Source organism: Macrobrachium nipponense, chromosome 18, assembly GCF_015104395.2.
Source record: "Macrobrachium nipponense isolate FS-2020 chromosome 18, ASM1510439v2, whole genome shotgun sequence".
Classification (NCBI taxonomy): Eukaryota; Metazoa; Arthropoda; class Malacostraca; order Decapoda; family Palaemonidae; genus Macrobrachium; species Macrobrachium nipponense.
In genome coordinates this window covers 78,649,358-78,665,765 of record NC_087211.1, presented here as the reverse complement: position 1 = coordinate 78,665,765, position 16,408 = coordinate 78,649,358, and the positions used below count along the sequence as shown (strand labels likewise).

The following is a 16,408-nucleotide window of genomic DNA, read 5'->3' as shown; positions in this document are numbered from 1 at the left end:
TAACTTTTCTACTTGATTATGTTTTTTTTTGTATTTTTAAGGTTGTCTGAAGATACAGGGAGTTTTTTTGAGTATCTTTCAGTCTTTTAATGTCTGTGTATTTCTTAAACGGTTGTGGTGATCCCTCGTTTTCAATTGTATTTTGTGGTGATTTGTACTGCGCCCTGAGCAGGGCATTATAGTCTTGTCCGTTACGGTCACGTCCTCCAACGGCAAGTACTTATTATTGTGTCCGACGCACGGATCCATATATCCTGTCGGTACAATAAAGGCCAGCAGACTACAGAGGCAGTAACCACTGAGTCAGCGGTCTTTAAAGGTAAGGAACCTATATCTTCGGATAATTCCAACAGTTATTTTAGCTGCCATTGTCCCACCACCTAAAATGTGTCAATCAGCTATATGTAACCACCGGGTAAGTTATATAAGTGAAAATGACATTTTTTTATAAAAATATAAAGTTTCACTTATACTTACCCGGTGGTTACATAACGAAGCCCGCCCTCCTCCCCTCATATGGACAGGTAGGCATGAAACTTCTGATTTATTGTTGGAATGGTTCCCGGTACCCGGTAGAGGGCGGGAGTAGAGGGATCACCTGTCAAACCATTAGCGCTACCGCGAATTTCAAATTCTGCCGTGACGTCAGGAGACGACAGCTATATGTAACCACCGGGTAAGTATAAGTGAAACTTTATATTATTATAAAAATGTCATAATTATTAAAAGGGATTAGTTTAACCAGACCTCTGAGCCTAATAATGGCTCTTCTCGGGCTGGTTTTCAGGAATTATTCTTAGAAAAAATTAGACTATTTAGAAAACCAGTTTCATTTAGGAACATGACGATCCTATTAAATAAATCTTTGCCTTCAGCAAAAATGCCTTTTAATGCTGGATTTTGAAAACAAATGCTGCTTTCACGGTTTAAAATTGGACATTCAACTAATAAGTGTTGGACAGTCGTCGTGTTTGGCATGTAATACATTTCAAAGGGCACCCTGTACCCTTACTTGAAGGCCGATACTGTCGACTCACTCTGTAGTGCTGCCACACTGTCCACTTGTCTGCCAGGTAACCCACCCCCTCATGGCAGCTCAAGAGGGGAACCTTCTCACCCCCAGCTGGAATGGGTCCTGTAGGAAGGTTGAGAGGACCAAACCTTCTAGCCTCCTTTGGGTTCCCTGTTCTGTACCTGCTGTTGGAACTTCAGCTGGGACGAAGAACATCTGCTGGAGCACCTCTGCCTGTTGAGGGGTGCCCACCTGTTTTCAATACTTCTGGCTGTTTGTGAGGTTTGGGAACCATCTTCACTAGGTGGTTTTAAATATCTCTCTATATTTCATCTTATAAAATGCAGTTTTCACATCTAATGTATAACTATTTCAATCTTTCTATTTTATTGTCAAGCAAAATTTTTCCCATTCAACCATTTCTTCTTCAAAACCTCTAGCTACCAATCTTGCTTTACATATCCTTTCCCCCAATTTATCTTTTCAGTTACTATCCATCTTGTAGATATACACACAGCTTTTTGTCCAACATCATTTACTTTATTTTCTCTTCCATTTAGTTTTTTCTATAGCTTCAATTATGCTTCTAATTTCAAATCCTAGCAAAACCTCTTCTTCATCTTTTAATTTTTTTCAACGACTATAATCTCGTCACCTGACAGATATTTTTATTGTTTTTATTGTGTTTTTATGTTGCACGGAACCAGTGACTACTCAGCAACAGGACCAAAGGCTTTATGTGACTTCTGAACCAGAAATACACATCACCAGATATACACACATCTCTCACCAATCAATGTAATGGCCGAGAATCGAACTCACGGTCACTGAGGTGGCACGCCAACACCATACCAACCACACCACTGGGGCGCTGTCACCTGACAAAGAGTCTTGTACATTGTACAAATCAGCCCAAGATTTGCTTTATCTTTTTCTTGCAAGACTTAATCTTGTCCATTCTTCTTCTTGTCCTGTATTTTAGTTTATAGCTTTAATTCTATTTCCCGTTTTGAATTTGAGTGGGTATCTCTTCAATTAACTATCCTTCTATTACCTCACTTTCCCCTTCAGGACAACAAAGTCCACATTAGCATGCTGGAGTCGAGTGCAACTCCCTGGGACTTCAGATGATTCAAGGAAGGGAGGCGGGGCATTAAATCAATCAACTTCCCAGAGAGTTCCCAGTAGGCAGAAGGGAGTGCTCTGCTCCAATGAACAATCCTGGGACCAGGAATAGAAGACCTCTACCTTCCTGTCAAAGAGAAGAAGTCTAACATGGATCTTTTCCAAGTAGACAGAAGAGATAATAGGATAACCCAAGGGGATGTCCTATAACAAAATGCTCAGCAGTTACGTTCAAAATATCATAGTGTCAATTTGTGCCATGTCAAAGTAATTGCACTGTAGACAGGAGAGAAGTCCTTGAGCTGCCAAAGAAACGTGGATCTCCAACAGAGGAGACATCCTATGAAGTGATCCCCTATGATGACATACACACAGTATATGCTACTCATTGGAGGAGAAGGACACACGCTCCCCTTTTGACTAAGGAACCACCATGCCGATGTTCCTGAGAAACGTAGCACAGACATAAGACAGATCTTAACTACTGTAGGATATTGGATATGTACTGATCTGATTATTTGGATATAAAAAGTAGGTTAAGCTAGGAATCGAACCCAACCCAACTCTTGAAATATGAAAATCCTCTTGCAGAATTCATGATGTAAACACGTTCTGGGAAATCGAAGAGCAGGTCCGATAAATATAAGCTCAAACCAGCTAGGCTAGGCTAAGAACTCCAACACATAGGCTAGGATAAGATCAAGGGATATGTTTGGAATACCTAGGCTATGCCTGGGACCCAACCACTTAGGCTAGGGTAAGTTGGCAGGAAAGGTTCAAACTAGCTAACCCAGTGTAGGCTAGGCTAAGATGGAAGTTAGGTTCAGACTAACTAGGCTAGGCCAAGATAAGAAGCTAACCACTAAGGCTAACCTAAGATAGAAAGGAAGTTTTGAACTAACTAGGCTAGGCTAAGATGGTCAGGTAGTTTCAAACTAAATAGGCTAGGACAAGGTGGTTAAGGTAGCCTCGGACTGGCTAGGCTAGGCCAGGGTAGGCTAAGAACTAAACCACTTGCTAGGCTAAGAACTCAATTGCTTAGCTTAGGCTAGGATGGTTAAGGCAGGTTCGACAAGCTAAGCTAGACCAGGCTAAGAACTCAACCACTTAGGGTAGGCTAAGATGGTTAAGGCAGCTTCTACTAGCTAGGCTATGCAGACTAAGAACTCAACCACTTACTAGGCTAAGAATGCAACATCTTAGGCTATGCTAAGTTAGAAAGGACGCGTTCCAGACATCCCCAAGAATAGCTAGAATCCGCGAATACTTAGAACCCCTCTATAAACACTTAAAACTGGCCATTGTGTTAGTTAAAACTCAAGAAAAAACCACTAAAAATGCTTATACCTGGGTTTTTTAATAGTTTTATTACAAAAAGTGTATTTTAAAACATGAAATTACGTACACAGACTTGTGATGTCGAACAATGCATGCATGAATGTCTGGGAAAAGATTTCACTCTGTCTGGAAGAGTCAAAACCCCTGACTCTGGAAGGGAAACAATGAAAGTAGGACCTCCCGGAAGAACGAAAAGCCTAACGCCTAGACTTCTTGGTCACAGGATGAAGAAGTGTTACTATGATGAGATACACAATCGACGACAGTTCCACGTTCACGACCGATACTAGAAACACATCCGTGGGGATGAAGATCCGGCGAGCTGAAGTCTCTGGAAGAGGAGAACATCTAGGAGGCCCTGGAACAGCAACCTGAGAGGAGACCACCTTTGACTTCTAAATGGGATCTTTTTCATCCTATGCCAAACATGAACAGGCTGAGGGGACACAGTAGGAACTTCAAGGTTACTTGAAACTAGAGAAAAATGATGAATTGGAGCTCCGAAGAAAACAGAGAGTAGGAAGCAATGAAGCATCCTTAAGGTTGGTCGCTTGCTCTACCCAAGTGTCCGAAGAAACAAGGGAGAAGATACTAGTTGAGAAAATTCCTGAACTAATATCAGAGTCGGTTTACCTCTCCAACTCGCCGAATCCAAGGAAATCGAGCACCAGGTGCTGAGATCTGTCAGATCTGGAAGAGAAGCTCATCTGAAACAAACCCCAGTTTGTTGATGGATGGTGAACACTGAAGAAGACGAAGAGGGCGAAATGGTCTTCCTTTGTCTCCTACAGCAATTAGAGGGCCTCTCCAGTACACATGAAGGAAAGCAAAAATTTACCAAGAAAATCCAAGGCTGAAGGTAGCGGAAGATGGGTCACCCTACTCTTGAATGCAGCATCGACTGAAACTGTCACCATAAGAAGAAGCCATAATATCACAAGCCCATCCTTGGTGTCCCACTACTTTTACAGAGAGAGATAAAACAATGTGTGTAAGCACAGAAAAACATATTCAAACAAAATCGTATTACAATTTTATTTCACACGACAAAAAGGAGTACGTACCATGTACCAAGTCTAACATCATCAGATGATGAAACATCAGAGGGAGATGAGAAGCCACAATGGAAAAGTTGTCTTAAGATTGGTACTCCCCATGATGACGTACTCTCGCAGGCCAACAGAAAGAAGGGGCTCTAAGGCTAGAAAGGACCACACTGCTGGCAGGACTGACTGGGTTCCCAACTCTCTTCACAACACCAACAAGCGTACCAAAATTAGTGAAGTGGCAACTCTGGCAGAGAGAAGTGAAGTAGAGGGGCTCCCAAGATTTAACCGGAATGCCACCGACGCCATCTGACTTCAAGGCGAGAAGCAGGTCTGATAACTATAACTGTAGAACCTGGAAATCAATAATATGCCTTCTCCCTCAGGAAAAGAAGACACCTATCCTGAGGAAAAAGAATCATATTTATCATGCCCTCACCAAAATGATGAGAAAGAGATGAGGCAGTAAATCATGACTGGTCGTGCACAAACAGAAGGGACCAATGCAATCGGAGTTCTTCCCCATCAAAATTTGTGTTGAGGAAGTGGAGGAGTACTCCCATGCTAAAAAGCCAAAACCTAGCTTATATAAACCATGTCTGCAACACGAACCCATGTCTTGAACATTCTGAATCACGCTAATTCTGAAAGACTAAAACATTACCATGCTCCCAGAAAAATTGAAGAGAAATAAAACATTGAAATATGTTAACACAAATGTTTCCATATATCTTTCAATAACAAATGCAAAATGTTAAAAGAACAAAATGTAGCTGGCCCCTCTCTCCCTGAAGGAGGAATATCCCCCTGTGAGAGACAGACCATCATTATGCATAAAACAGCCGATGATGAAGCAGAAGGAATAGGCGTGAACCACATCCACTGCAATTTGCATGTCCCAGAGGAAGTGTGAACACAGGAATCCTGCAGGACCATTTAAATACATTGACTGTCACAGGACTTCTGGGCCGAGAAAAATATGAAACAAACCACAGGCGTTGAAGAAGAAAAAAGGCAAAAAAATTAAACAAACTATGGGCATAGGGGAAAAAAGAAAAAAATATGAAACAAACCACGGGCATAGGGAAAAAAAAAAAGAAAAATAACCTTGGGGGGAAGGAAAGCAAAGTGAAGGTCTACTCTAAAGCGGTTGAGGAAAGACTGATGCGTCACTGGATACAAGTGCACTCTCTCAACTACACATTGGATGCCAGATGCCACAGATTCCTAGCATTTACATTCTTTTTATCTGGTTTCCAGCTGGCGCCAAAAGATTTATCCTATTACTAAGACCAAAGGTTTGTTCCACATATGAACAACTACTGTTATCACCCAGGAGCCAGCAGAAAAATGATGGAACTTGACAGTTCGGTACCTTTTGTTCCCAAAAGTGGACAGGTCCTATTCACCTACAAAAGCGATGGCAGCGCCACCACAAATTTTAATTTTTGACTGCCATGGTAGGAAGCTTGCAGCTATTTATGATTGCTCGGTAAGTCACATGCGTAAAATTTAAAAAATGAAGGGAAAAAAGTCAGGATCTCCACCCCAGTTATCAAGATTATCAAGAATTTGTTAAAAATTCCTAGAAAGGAATGCAAATTTTGTAAGAGTAGGTTCAGAATGACAAGTATCGGGGAGAACATTATCAGCTGATTGCCAAGCTTCGAAAGCTCTATGAAGCAGCTCAGCCTTTTCATTTGGGCCAGTAACCAATTTACCAACATCATGACAAAGCAAGACCACAAAAACAGAAAACACACAAGGTAGAGAGATTGCAGATGATGTCAACTTTGAAAGATGCTGAAGACAATATGTCTGGCAATGGTAGGTGACTGAGGGGTATCCCCCCACTGCCACACTTAACTATTGGCTAATGGCCATGATACAACTGTCTCCCAGCTTGTGCTGAAGGATACAAATATATAAAAGGCAATGGTTTGTATTTCCAAAGGAGCAATCACTTCAATAATGACTACTATCATTACAAAACCTTCAATAATGGCTAGTATCATTATAAAATATTGTAAAAAAGGCAATGGTTTGTATGTCCATAGGGATAGTAATCATTTCAACAAAGGCTACCATCATTACAAAATTATCATCATTATTATGATTTAGTAGATGAAACCAACTTACAACGGAACAAGCCTACAGAGGCCATTAACTTGAAATTCAAACTTCCCAAGAATATGATATTCAGTGGGAAGAAGGAAGAGGGAGTAAAGGGAAAAACAGAATGAAGAGATTTCACATATTAAAAAATAAATTAATAGAGAAAAATATATTGAAATCCAGAGAATAGTATTAGGATATAGTATGTAATGCATTGCAACTTGAACTTCAGAAGCCCCAGCTGCACGACATCCTCTGGGAGGCTGAAGTTCCACAGTACAAAGGTTTAAGGAATAGAAGACATCTGGAACTGAGAAGTTCAACAGCAAGGCAAAATGACTGCATGTTGGTGCTTCTGCTGTTCTGCGAATCTGGTTTCTCTCGTCAAGTAAAGGGGATCAGGGATCAATTATGAATGTGAAAGATCTCTGTTAAAATACAACTTATGAAAAGTGACGAACAAGAGACCATCTGCCAATGGTCCAAGTCATAACTGCTACCATTAGGAAATAGGAACCTACCCCCACTAACAACTCTTATCTAGAAGAGATAAATCTCTGACAGAAGCAGGCATCAACACCAAAGAACAATATTCTAGTAAAGAAAGTACAAATGGCCTAAAACTAATTGCACTGATTTTATCATTGTTATAAATATATGAGGTCTTACAAACAATACCTAACTGTCGTGTGAGAATTGCTGAAACTTTCATTAAATGTTTCTCAAAAGTTAGATGTGCTTTAAAAGTTACACCTACAATAGCTTAATTTACAAACTCATCAAGCAAAGTTCCATCAACCTGAACGGGAGGATTGGGTGGAAATCTCTGCAAGATCTATTAATCAATAGTTTTAGTTTTACTGGAATTCAGCCTCATACCCTACCAACTATGCCATTCCCTGATCCAGTTCATGTCCCACTTAAGGCTGATGGCAGCTTCATTTCTCATAAGTGGAGACTTTACTACACCCACAAGTATTGCATCAGCATACGGAACAGTCTTGTCTTCCAGGCCAACAACCATATCACTTGTATATACTAAAAATAACAGTGGACCAAGAACACTACCCTGCAGAATTCCAGACACAATAGGTCTTGGTTCACTAAGATCCCATCTGCAACAACTTGCTGCTCCCTACCTGTAAGGAAATCTTGAAGTAATTCCAAAACATATCCACCTACTCAAAGACTCTGTAATCCCAAAACATATCCACCTCAAGACTCCGTAATCAAAAAACATATCCACCTATTCCAAGATTCTGAAGTTTATAAATAAGTGCCTTGTGATTTACTAAATTGAAAGGCAGCACTAAAATCTATTTGAATTACTCTGCACACAAAAGACTTATCAAGGTTCCTGTGCAAACGGCATGTCAAGTCTAAAAGAGCATCGCCGGTACTTAATGGCTTCCTGTAGTATAGTACTTGTGGACTATCAGCTCACAATCCGTCAGATTCCTCATAGTTATATAGTGGCTTAAAAATAAGTTTTTTAGCAACTTTGGAGAGCACAGCAAAAACAGTTACTGCAGTCTGCATATATGCCACTCTTTGGAACAGGCACAACTACTAAGACTACGCTCTTCTGAAAATATACTGTCAGCATAAAAATATATAGAATCTACTAATCTTATGAGGCAACACAATAGAAACTTTTTTTAAAAACAATGGGAAGAAACCATCAGGATCTTCGACACCCCAGCTTTCAAGATTATGTTTTCATGGTTTATCTTATAATCAAAGCATATAGTAAACATGTTTTTAAAATATTTCTTATGATTATGATTACAATAATCAACTATGTACATATCTGCAAATACAATAACATTCAAAGCAAATAAGAAAACAAATTCTTCATGTTAGCAGTATGATTAAGTTGATTTGATAACAGAGCAATAGCTTCACACTACTTTCAGCACCTTAATACTGGTGAAAATAAAGAGGAATATGACCAGTGGTTGATCAACATTCTGAAACAATCACTGACTAAAACTTATATTTAAGTTTTTATATAAGAAAAATTAAATATTCCTCAAAACCTGGAGCCACAAAATAATTACATATTTTTGTTTCAACCAGTTAGAATATGAAGAAATTATAACAACCTCAAGATATAAAAAAGAATTAGTGACATAATGAAATGAGTAAAAGGGCCCTAAAGTAATGATCGCCAATTATTATGAATTTGGACTGGCTTGTCATGTATACATTTGTCATTCAACTCGCATTCTTTTGATTACTGTACTTAGCAGTCAAAATTTATGTTCATAAAACAGAACTAATCTGAATATTTGTACTCACAGCAAACACCATAGTTTCATTGCCTCCGCAATAAGGTCCCATTTGTAATTTCCAAGTAATGTAACCTTGGTGACATCCTTTTGTAGCATAAACAGTATCAACCACCATGGTACTTTCAAAATGTTGCTATACTGTATTGTATTAAAAAAATACCATTCCTATTCTAATGCACATTTTAACAATGGTTCTTGCACAACCATATCCATACCAAACACCCTGATCCCTTGAAATGAATACCATAGCATTTGTCATGTCGGCCCCTTTCTTAGTATCTCTTACTTCGAGTACGGACACCAGAATCATATAACAATTTCCTTTTTGTTTCTTTTTTCTCAGAATGTTTTCCATTACCTGAAATTGCACTCTGTCTAGTTATCCTGATGCCTGAATGTTCACCAGTTTTTTGCCTTGTATTAGGCACACCTTGTTCAACATTTTTGGAAATTCTATGTTGCACACACACTCTCTCATGGGTTTCCTTGTTCTTCTGTAACATGAAACTGTCCTGCACAATTTCTACCTCTTTGTCAACTGCATCTACCACTTCAACATCACAAGAATTACTTTCTTTCACAGCTATTTGTTTATCATTAATTTGACTTTTTAAACCACAATATGTATCATCTTTCTTATTTACAAACATGGCCCCCCCCTTTTCACACACTTCCACAGAGTTGCAGTCCTCTTCACACTCTGCATTGATGTCATCCTTTTCAATTATTTTCACTTCAACTACATCAATTTCTGGAGCATCATCTGGATCAGATGCTCCCTTTACCATTTCCATATCAATGTTTTTGTTTTCTTCCTCATTGACACTGGAAGCTATTTCACATGTAACCTCTCCTGTACTATCTTCAGGTTTTCTCTTTTTACCTGCAGTTCGACTAAACTGAATATCTACAAAATCTCCTTTCAGGTCACAATCCTCTTTTGGGTTATTTTCCTGGGCACTGATTTCTTCCTCTTTCTCTCCCATGATAACTTTGCTTTCAGACTCTACACAAATATCTCCCTTAACCTTAGGGCATGTACCTTTGAAAGTTTCCAAAACAATAATATTCTCTTTGCTATGCAGAGATTCTATCCCTTGCTTATCATTAACTATTCTTTCAATAACAATTTCAGCATCTCTCACCTTGACATTTTCATGAGCCTCCTTTTCTTTCTGGGTCATTTTTTGAGTGGAGCTATCAATATATTTTGGCTCATCATCTGATACAGGCACTTCTTGAATGTCATAGGTTACAGAATCAGAACTTTCATTTTCTGATAAAATATCAGCTGCTATTTGTTCTTGCCACAATTGTATGCCTGAGTGGCCTATCTTTTCAACAACTGAAGCATTTTCAGTGCTAAAGTTTAATGGAACCACATTTTCTGACTCTGCAGACAAATTATGACATTCCAAGTTTTCATTTCTAAGCACATTTTTATTTTTTGCTTCTCTCATTGACCATTCTTGTATAGTATTAATCTGTAAATCATTAGTATCATCAGATATACCTTTTCCACTTGTAGACCCATCACACTTATTTTCAGTCATATTTATGCTCTCAGTAACATTACTGGCAAGTATACTGTCTGTTCGTCCCATAAAATTTGTGAGTTGTTCATTTTCATCCCCCACATTACCACTTTCATCTTCCACATTAACTACTTTTTTTCTTTTTGTATTTAGTGTATTAGATACAGTAACACAAAGTTTTCTTTTCCTGTTCATCTTAATAAAACGACCATTGACTTGGGCAAGAAAAGTAACTTCACCTTGCCTTTCCTGAATAAAAATGACATCGTCTGAACCAAGTTCACCAACAATCCTAATGTCATCACTGTTATTTTCATAGCTGTTCATAGCATCTTCAATTTCATCATCAAGAGTCAATACTTCAATATTTTCTTGAGAGTGGGGAATAACCTGAACATCATCAGGATTAATGTCTTCTGTCTCCTCTGCTATGGGTGATTCTTTATTTTCATTTTTTCTGCTTCCTATATCACCAACAGTTGGTAAGTGACCAAGTCGATCTTGTATTGGTGATGTCTTGCCAGCAGCAACACATCCAGTGTCTCTGCTAGTTGATGCCCCAAAATTTAAAGTATCTGAATCCTGGATATTTCCTGCAAATGTTAATTTAAAATAAAATTTTAGAAAAAAGTTCAGTTCCATAGTTACAAACCTCTTATTCCTACTTGATCAACAATGTACATAAAAAATTGGAAGCTTAATAGCTATTAACCCTTAAGACTCGGGCTTAAAAAAAAAAAAAAAAGTTATGCAGCATCCCAGACCAGGCAAACTTTGAGGTCGGCAAAAATAAAAAAAAATAAAAACTTCAATGGAAAAAGGAAATGCAGATGCACATAAGAAAAAATATTCTAAAAAATTCTCCCTACCTTTCATGAGAAGTTAAAAAATGACAAATCCTTAACAGATATGAAATTTTTTTTTATAATAAAATAACATTTTGTATATACTTACCCTGCAATTAAAATAGCTACAAGTTCCACTTATCACGCCAGCTTGAATTCAAAGTTTACAAGTAACACTTCAAACTGTGTAGATGACAGTTCCACCCACTAGCCAGAGAATAGGAATGACTGTACGCAAAAAGATCAGTTTGTTCATGCCTCATGTCCATCAGCGGGAAGGAGGGTGGGCTCCAAATCTTTAATTACTAGTAAAGTAGTTCAGTGGGGGCCCCCGTATTCACGGACTCATGCATAAGTGGATTTCTCTCTGGAACATATCCCCCCATTATTCACGGGAAATTTGCCTATTCGCAGTATTTTTCTATGAGGAATATCCACAAATTCCTGTTGTTGTTGTTTTTTTTTTTTTTCTTTTTTCTTTTATCATAAAATGCACTTTTTGTGATAGACTATTAAAAAAACCAGGTATAAAAATTTCTTTTATTTTTCTTGAGTTTTAACTAACAAATCAGGCCATTTTAAGCATTTTTACAGGGGTTCCAACTATTTGCGGGGAGGGGGGTCTGGTACGCATCCCCCGCGAGTACGGGGGGCCACTGTATATACAAAAGTTATTTCATTATATAAAAATGTAATTTTTAAATATGCAACTTACCCAGTAATTTAAATATGGTCAGTCCCTGGTTATCGGCGGACTTGGTTATCAGCAATCCGGTTTTATGGCGCTAGTCTAGCCCCGTAAAATTGGCGACTTATGGCACCATAACAGGCCAAGTTCTGGTTCTTGGCGCCACAAACGCCTTATGGTGTCATAAGGCTCCTATGGCACCATGAGGCTCCCTATGGGGCCCATAAAATACCTAAGAGGCGCCATAAAAGTGCTAATGGCACCAATCGGTTATCGGTGCCACGCCATAATCCCCATTTTTTGGCGCCATAAGTTGCTGAGTTTAGGTTATAGGTGGTTTTCGCTTATCTGCATCCCCTCGGGAACAGAGCCCCTGCCAATAACCGAGGACTGCCTAGCTGATTCCCACATTGACAGGAGGTGGGAGACGTGGACATATACTACTCCAAAATATTAAGATACGTAATAAAAGGAAATAGAAAAAGTTGCTGGCATTGAATATAATGCTTGCCGTTCCTTATCAGTTAAGAGAGCTACTGGGATACTGCATATGGTAGGTGCTAATCTTAATCTGTAGTGGAGTGGCAGTATAGCCAAGAGTCACCTACTACGTAAGTGGAAGCTTTACAGCAAAGGTTTTCTGTCCTAATGCTGGTAAAGTGATATAGGTGCCAATCCTTGCCCTGGGTGCAGCACCTAATAAAGACAACCATACAGCATTGTCAACTACACTGTGACAAAACCACAATCCATCCACCAAAAGTGGTGAGCACTTCAGGTGCATTGCATTCCCCCCGGCCCTGTAAAACTCGACACCTTTTTACAAAGTGAGGAGATGATAGGAAAAGATCTTGTGCTTCCTTCCACTAAAGCATGCCAGTCAATAGAAATAGTATGAAAACTTTTTAAAAACTTGTAAAATTATTGTAAACGAAGAACAATCACATTCCCAGTATGCAAAGTTCAAAAGCAATATGGACGTACGAGGCATAAGTATGAAAGATAAAGATTAAGGGGTAGAGGTTACTCTAACATCCTTAGTTTTACTAGAAGGCAAACTGCTCTTCTAATTCTGAGTGTGCCTCTAGGTAAAAGTCCATAAAGTAATATGAGCTAGTCAGAGGATGAAACGGATATGCCAACAGCACCTGGTGTCCCAGGCAGTCCCTCATCCTAATACTGACCATCCCCAATGCTGCTTTACTTCGTTGATCAGACAATAAGCGGTGGTTGTTGCCATATCACTATGAAAATGATGGTCCTCTGAAAATCTCCAAATAGACAGAGACCTCCCCTTCTCCAACAGAGCTGAAGAGCGCTTCGAATGCTCAGAGAACTATCTGGTATCAAGCCGTAACTGGTGCCAAAAGCACTTACACCAGTCAAGCTACAAGCTCATGGCTGGTAGACACTAGTGGAGGTTAGTGGGGGCTCAGAGCAAGAGATGACGCCAGGCTGTAACCAATACCAAACGAGAAAGGCACCTGGTGAGCTGGACGCCAAACGAGCTCAAAGCTTGTGGCTCTATAGCTGGAGCCAGACCACAGCTGAAGCCAGAATGTAGCTGTTGCCTACGAACTGGCCATCAGGCGAGTCAGAAGATCAAGGCATTGTAAAGCCCTATCAGCTGGCTTCATACAAGTTGGTTGTCAAGAGAGCTAGGAACTTCAACTTCTTATGAAAATGAAAAGCAAGGGATGTGCCTGTAAGCTAAAGTACAGCCTGGTCTGCTGTCCTTAACTTTCACATAAAAAGAAGGCAAAAGTTCTCTTTGATCAAACAGTGATCATAATTTGACTTCATCATGACAACCCAAAGCTGTAGCCTTATGGAGAGTTTATTCTTCAAAGCCAATTATGTCCAATAATTCCAAGGGGTGAAAAGATGGATCTAGAGTTTGAATGTGACCTCGTTCTAGCTAAAGATTCTACAGTAGATGAAGAAAAATTCTCTTCCTTGCTTGGACGCAGCAAAAACATGAAAAGGTCGTCAAAGCTGAGCCCGTGCATAATCACTTGGTTAAGTCCAAGACATCCAATACTCTTCACTGATTAAGTATGTAAGATGCAGAACTCCTCGGGTACAGATTAGCAGTCCGAAAAAGGCCATAAATTCGATGGGGATTCCCGATGGTTTATGAGTAAACCTTTGTCCTGGGTTTAAAGAAGTGTCTTGTGAAGGTCCTCCATGCATTTGTTTATGACATGGAACAAATAAGCCAATTGCCGATGCAGCCATCCTGTCAGAGGAGCTAGTACTTGCGTGAAGATTGCGGTGCCATTGACAGTCCAAAGCTAGGGGCTCAAAACTGGAAAACCCGGTCCTGGAAGCAAATCTGATGTACTTCCTTGAGTCTGGGTATGTAAGGATGTGGAAGTACGTATACGTCCTGCATACCTATTGAGACTATCTAGTCTCCTGACCAAATGGCACAAGAATGGAATGAATGGATTCCATTCCAAGTCCATTTGTATGAAAACATTCAGACCGCTGGTGTCAAGGACCTGTCTCCATCCCCCCGACGCCTTGGGACAAGGATGGATGGATGATTGGATGATGTAATTTTGGCCAACGACCAGGCACTGGGACCCTCCAGGTCATTCCGCGCTAGGACAAGGGCAGACACTTCCTCTGCAAGGGGTGAAAACTTCTCTGCACCTATAGAATAGGCTGTCAAGGCTATTGCTCATTGACTAGAGAAGGTTTTACCCTTGAGTAATTGAACTATCACTGCTTGGCTTCTCTCTCGTTCCACATCTCCCAAAACAACTGGAGACTTGCCTCTACAGGTGCATGGAGGACTTGAACCTCATAACTTGGCTGAAAGCTTAGTTTGGGGCTTTTAAAGAACTTGGAAGCAACACATACGCTGCTTTGAGGAAGTCTTGCTCTTCCGCCACAATATGTTTGTGTCAAGAGATCTTGGGCCAGCTTCTTGTGTAGCTGAGAAGCAAAATCATTTACTGTTGACTGTAGGAGCAAGTCTTGAACTAAAGGAGAAAAGAGGAATGCCGATTTCTCTGTTGAAGTCACTCCTAAAGAGGCATAAAAGCATCATAATTGTGTTCCTTTAACACTCCCATAGTGAAAGGACAAGCTAACATCCGAGCACTGTCTCTAACTCCCTTATTAAGCACAGAACACTCCAAAAATTATTAATACAAAGTCCAAAGATAAGATCTGGCATTCTTGGATTGTGCACCACTGCACTCAATGACCAGTCTAAAAACCAACCACTTCAAAAACCTAGAATAGGTTACAAAACAAATGGTCAATCTCAGCCGGAGAAAAAACATTACTTAAGCGGATGAAAAAACTGATGCCTTCAACAACTTGATGAGAGCCGAGAAGTCCCTCTGTGAGGAGGCAGCTGCCCCTGGGGGAGGAGCTTCTCCAGTGGCATAGCAAGAGTATCTTCTCTGGGAAAATCTAACTGGAGTAAAATTAAAGCAAGATTTTCCATCCTCTCACTAGACTAAGAACCAAGGGTCTACCTCACCAAGTGCTTTCTTCATTGATGTAGACAAAACCACCTTAGGAAACAACCTGGGGGGACAAAAGGTTGGTTGCTTAACATTAAAATAGAGACTAGGGACTATAATCGCTGATGAGAAGGTAGGAAAACTGCAAAGCAAATACTGAAGTAAATACCCATATACAGTTGAAGAAGAGTCCTCCTCAACTTCCTAGCCCTCTTTTCTAGCACCAAAGACACCAGAGGAGGTCTTCTTAAAAAAAACCACAAATGTTGTCTAAGTACTACTAGATAGGTGCAAAAGATGGAGCCAAAGTCGAAGACTGTCGTTGTAAAGCCAGAGAACCTGAATACACAGGTGCTAATGGCACTCTACTTCAATAAGTGCTAATGGAACTCTACTTCAATAAAGTAGGGCGCTCCCGGCCGTTCTGGTGCCAGAGCATGATCACTGGTTGCATCGCATTCTTATGTTGTTTGGTGCTCAAGTGCCGATGGGCATCAATGGGCGCTCAAAACTGTTGCTCCAAGCAGTGTATTAGAGCAGAAGAGCACATAAGTGGAAGAACTTCTCCACTCAAGCACCAAAAATTTCTCTTCCACATGCGTTAGCAAGAAGTTGAAGAAAAAACGAGGTACTTCTGTAAAGACGCCTTTCCAAAGGCTGTCTGTAGTGCCCTGTGATTTGCAACAGGTGCGCTCGAGGGGTCAACTACCAATGGGCAAATCCCACCAACTTCCCTTGGGCCTTCGGTATGGTTTCTCCCAGGTTCAGGGGAATGTGCCAGGGACCTTTGCCTAGGAGAATCAGCGAGACAAGTAGCCAGCACCTCCATTAAACTTCCATGAAGAAGCCTTTTCAGTGGCTGTCTGTCGATACCTGGGAAAATGCAACAAGTTCCACTGATGGGGCAATTACATTGGGTAATTCTCAC

At 40.1% G+C, this 16,408-nt stretch overlaps 1 protein-coding gene across 3 annotated transcripts in view; it reads right to left on the bottom strand.

Moving 5' to 3' along the window:
* Positions 1 to 8,385: 8,385 nt before the first annotated feature.
* The window catches only part of LOC135197231 (uncharacterized), an 83,237-nt gene continuing 75,214 nt past the window's right edge, over positions 8,386 to 16,408 (bottom strand). For all 3 annotated transcript variants that reach the window (XM_064224314.1, XM_064224316.1, XM_064224315.1), the window contains one exon: positions 8,386 to 11,058. In XM_064224314.1, coding sequence (XP_064080384.1) covers positions 9,203 to 11,058 — 1,856 coding nt within the window. In that variant the 3' untranslated portion in view covers positions 8,386 to 9,202. The remainder of the gene's footprint in view (positions 11,059 to 16,408) is intronic.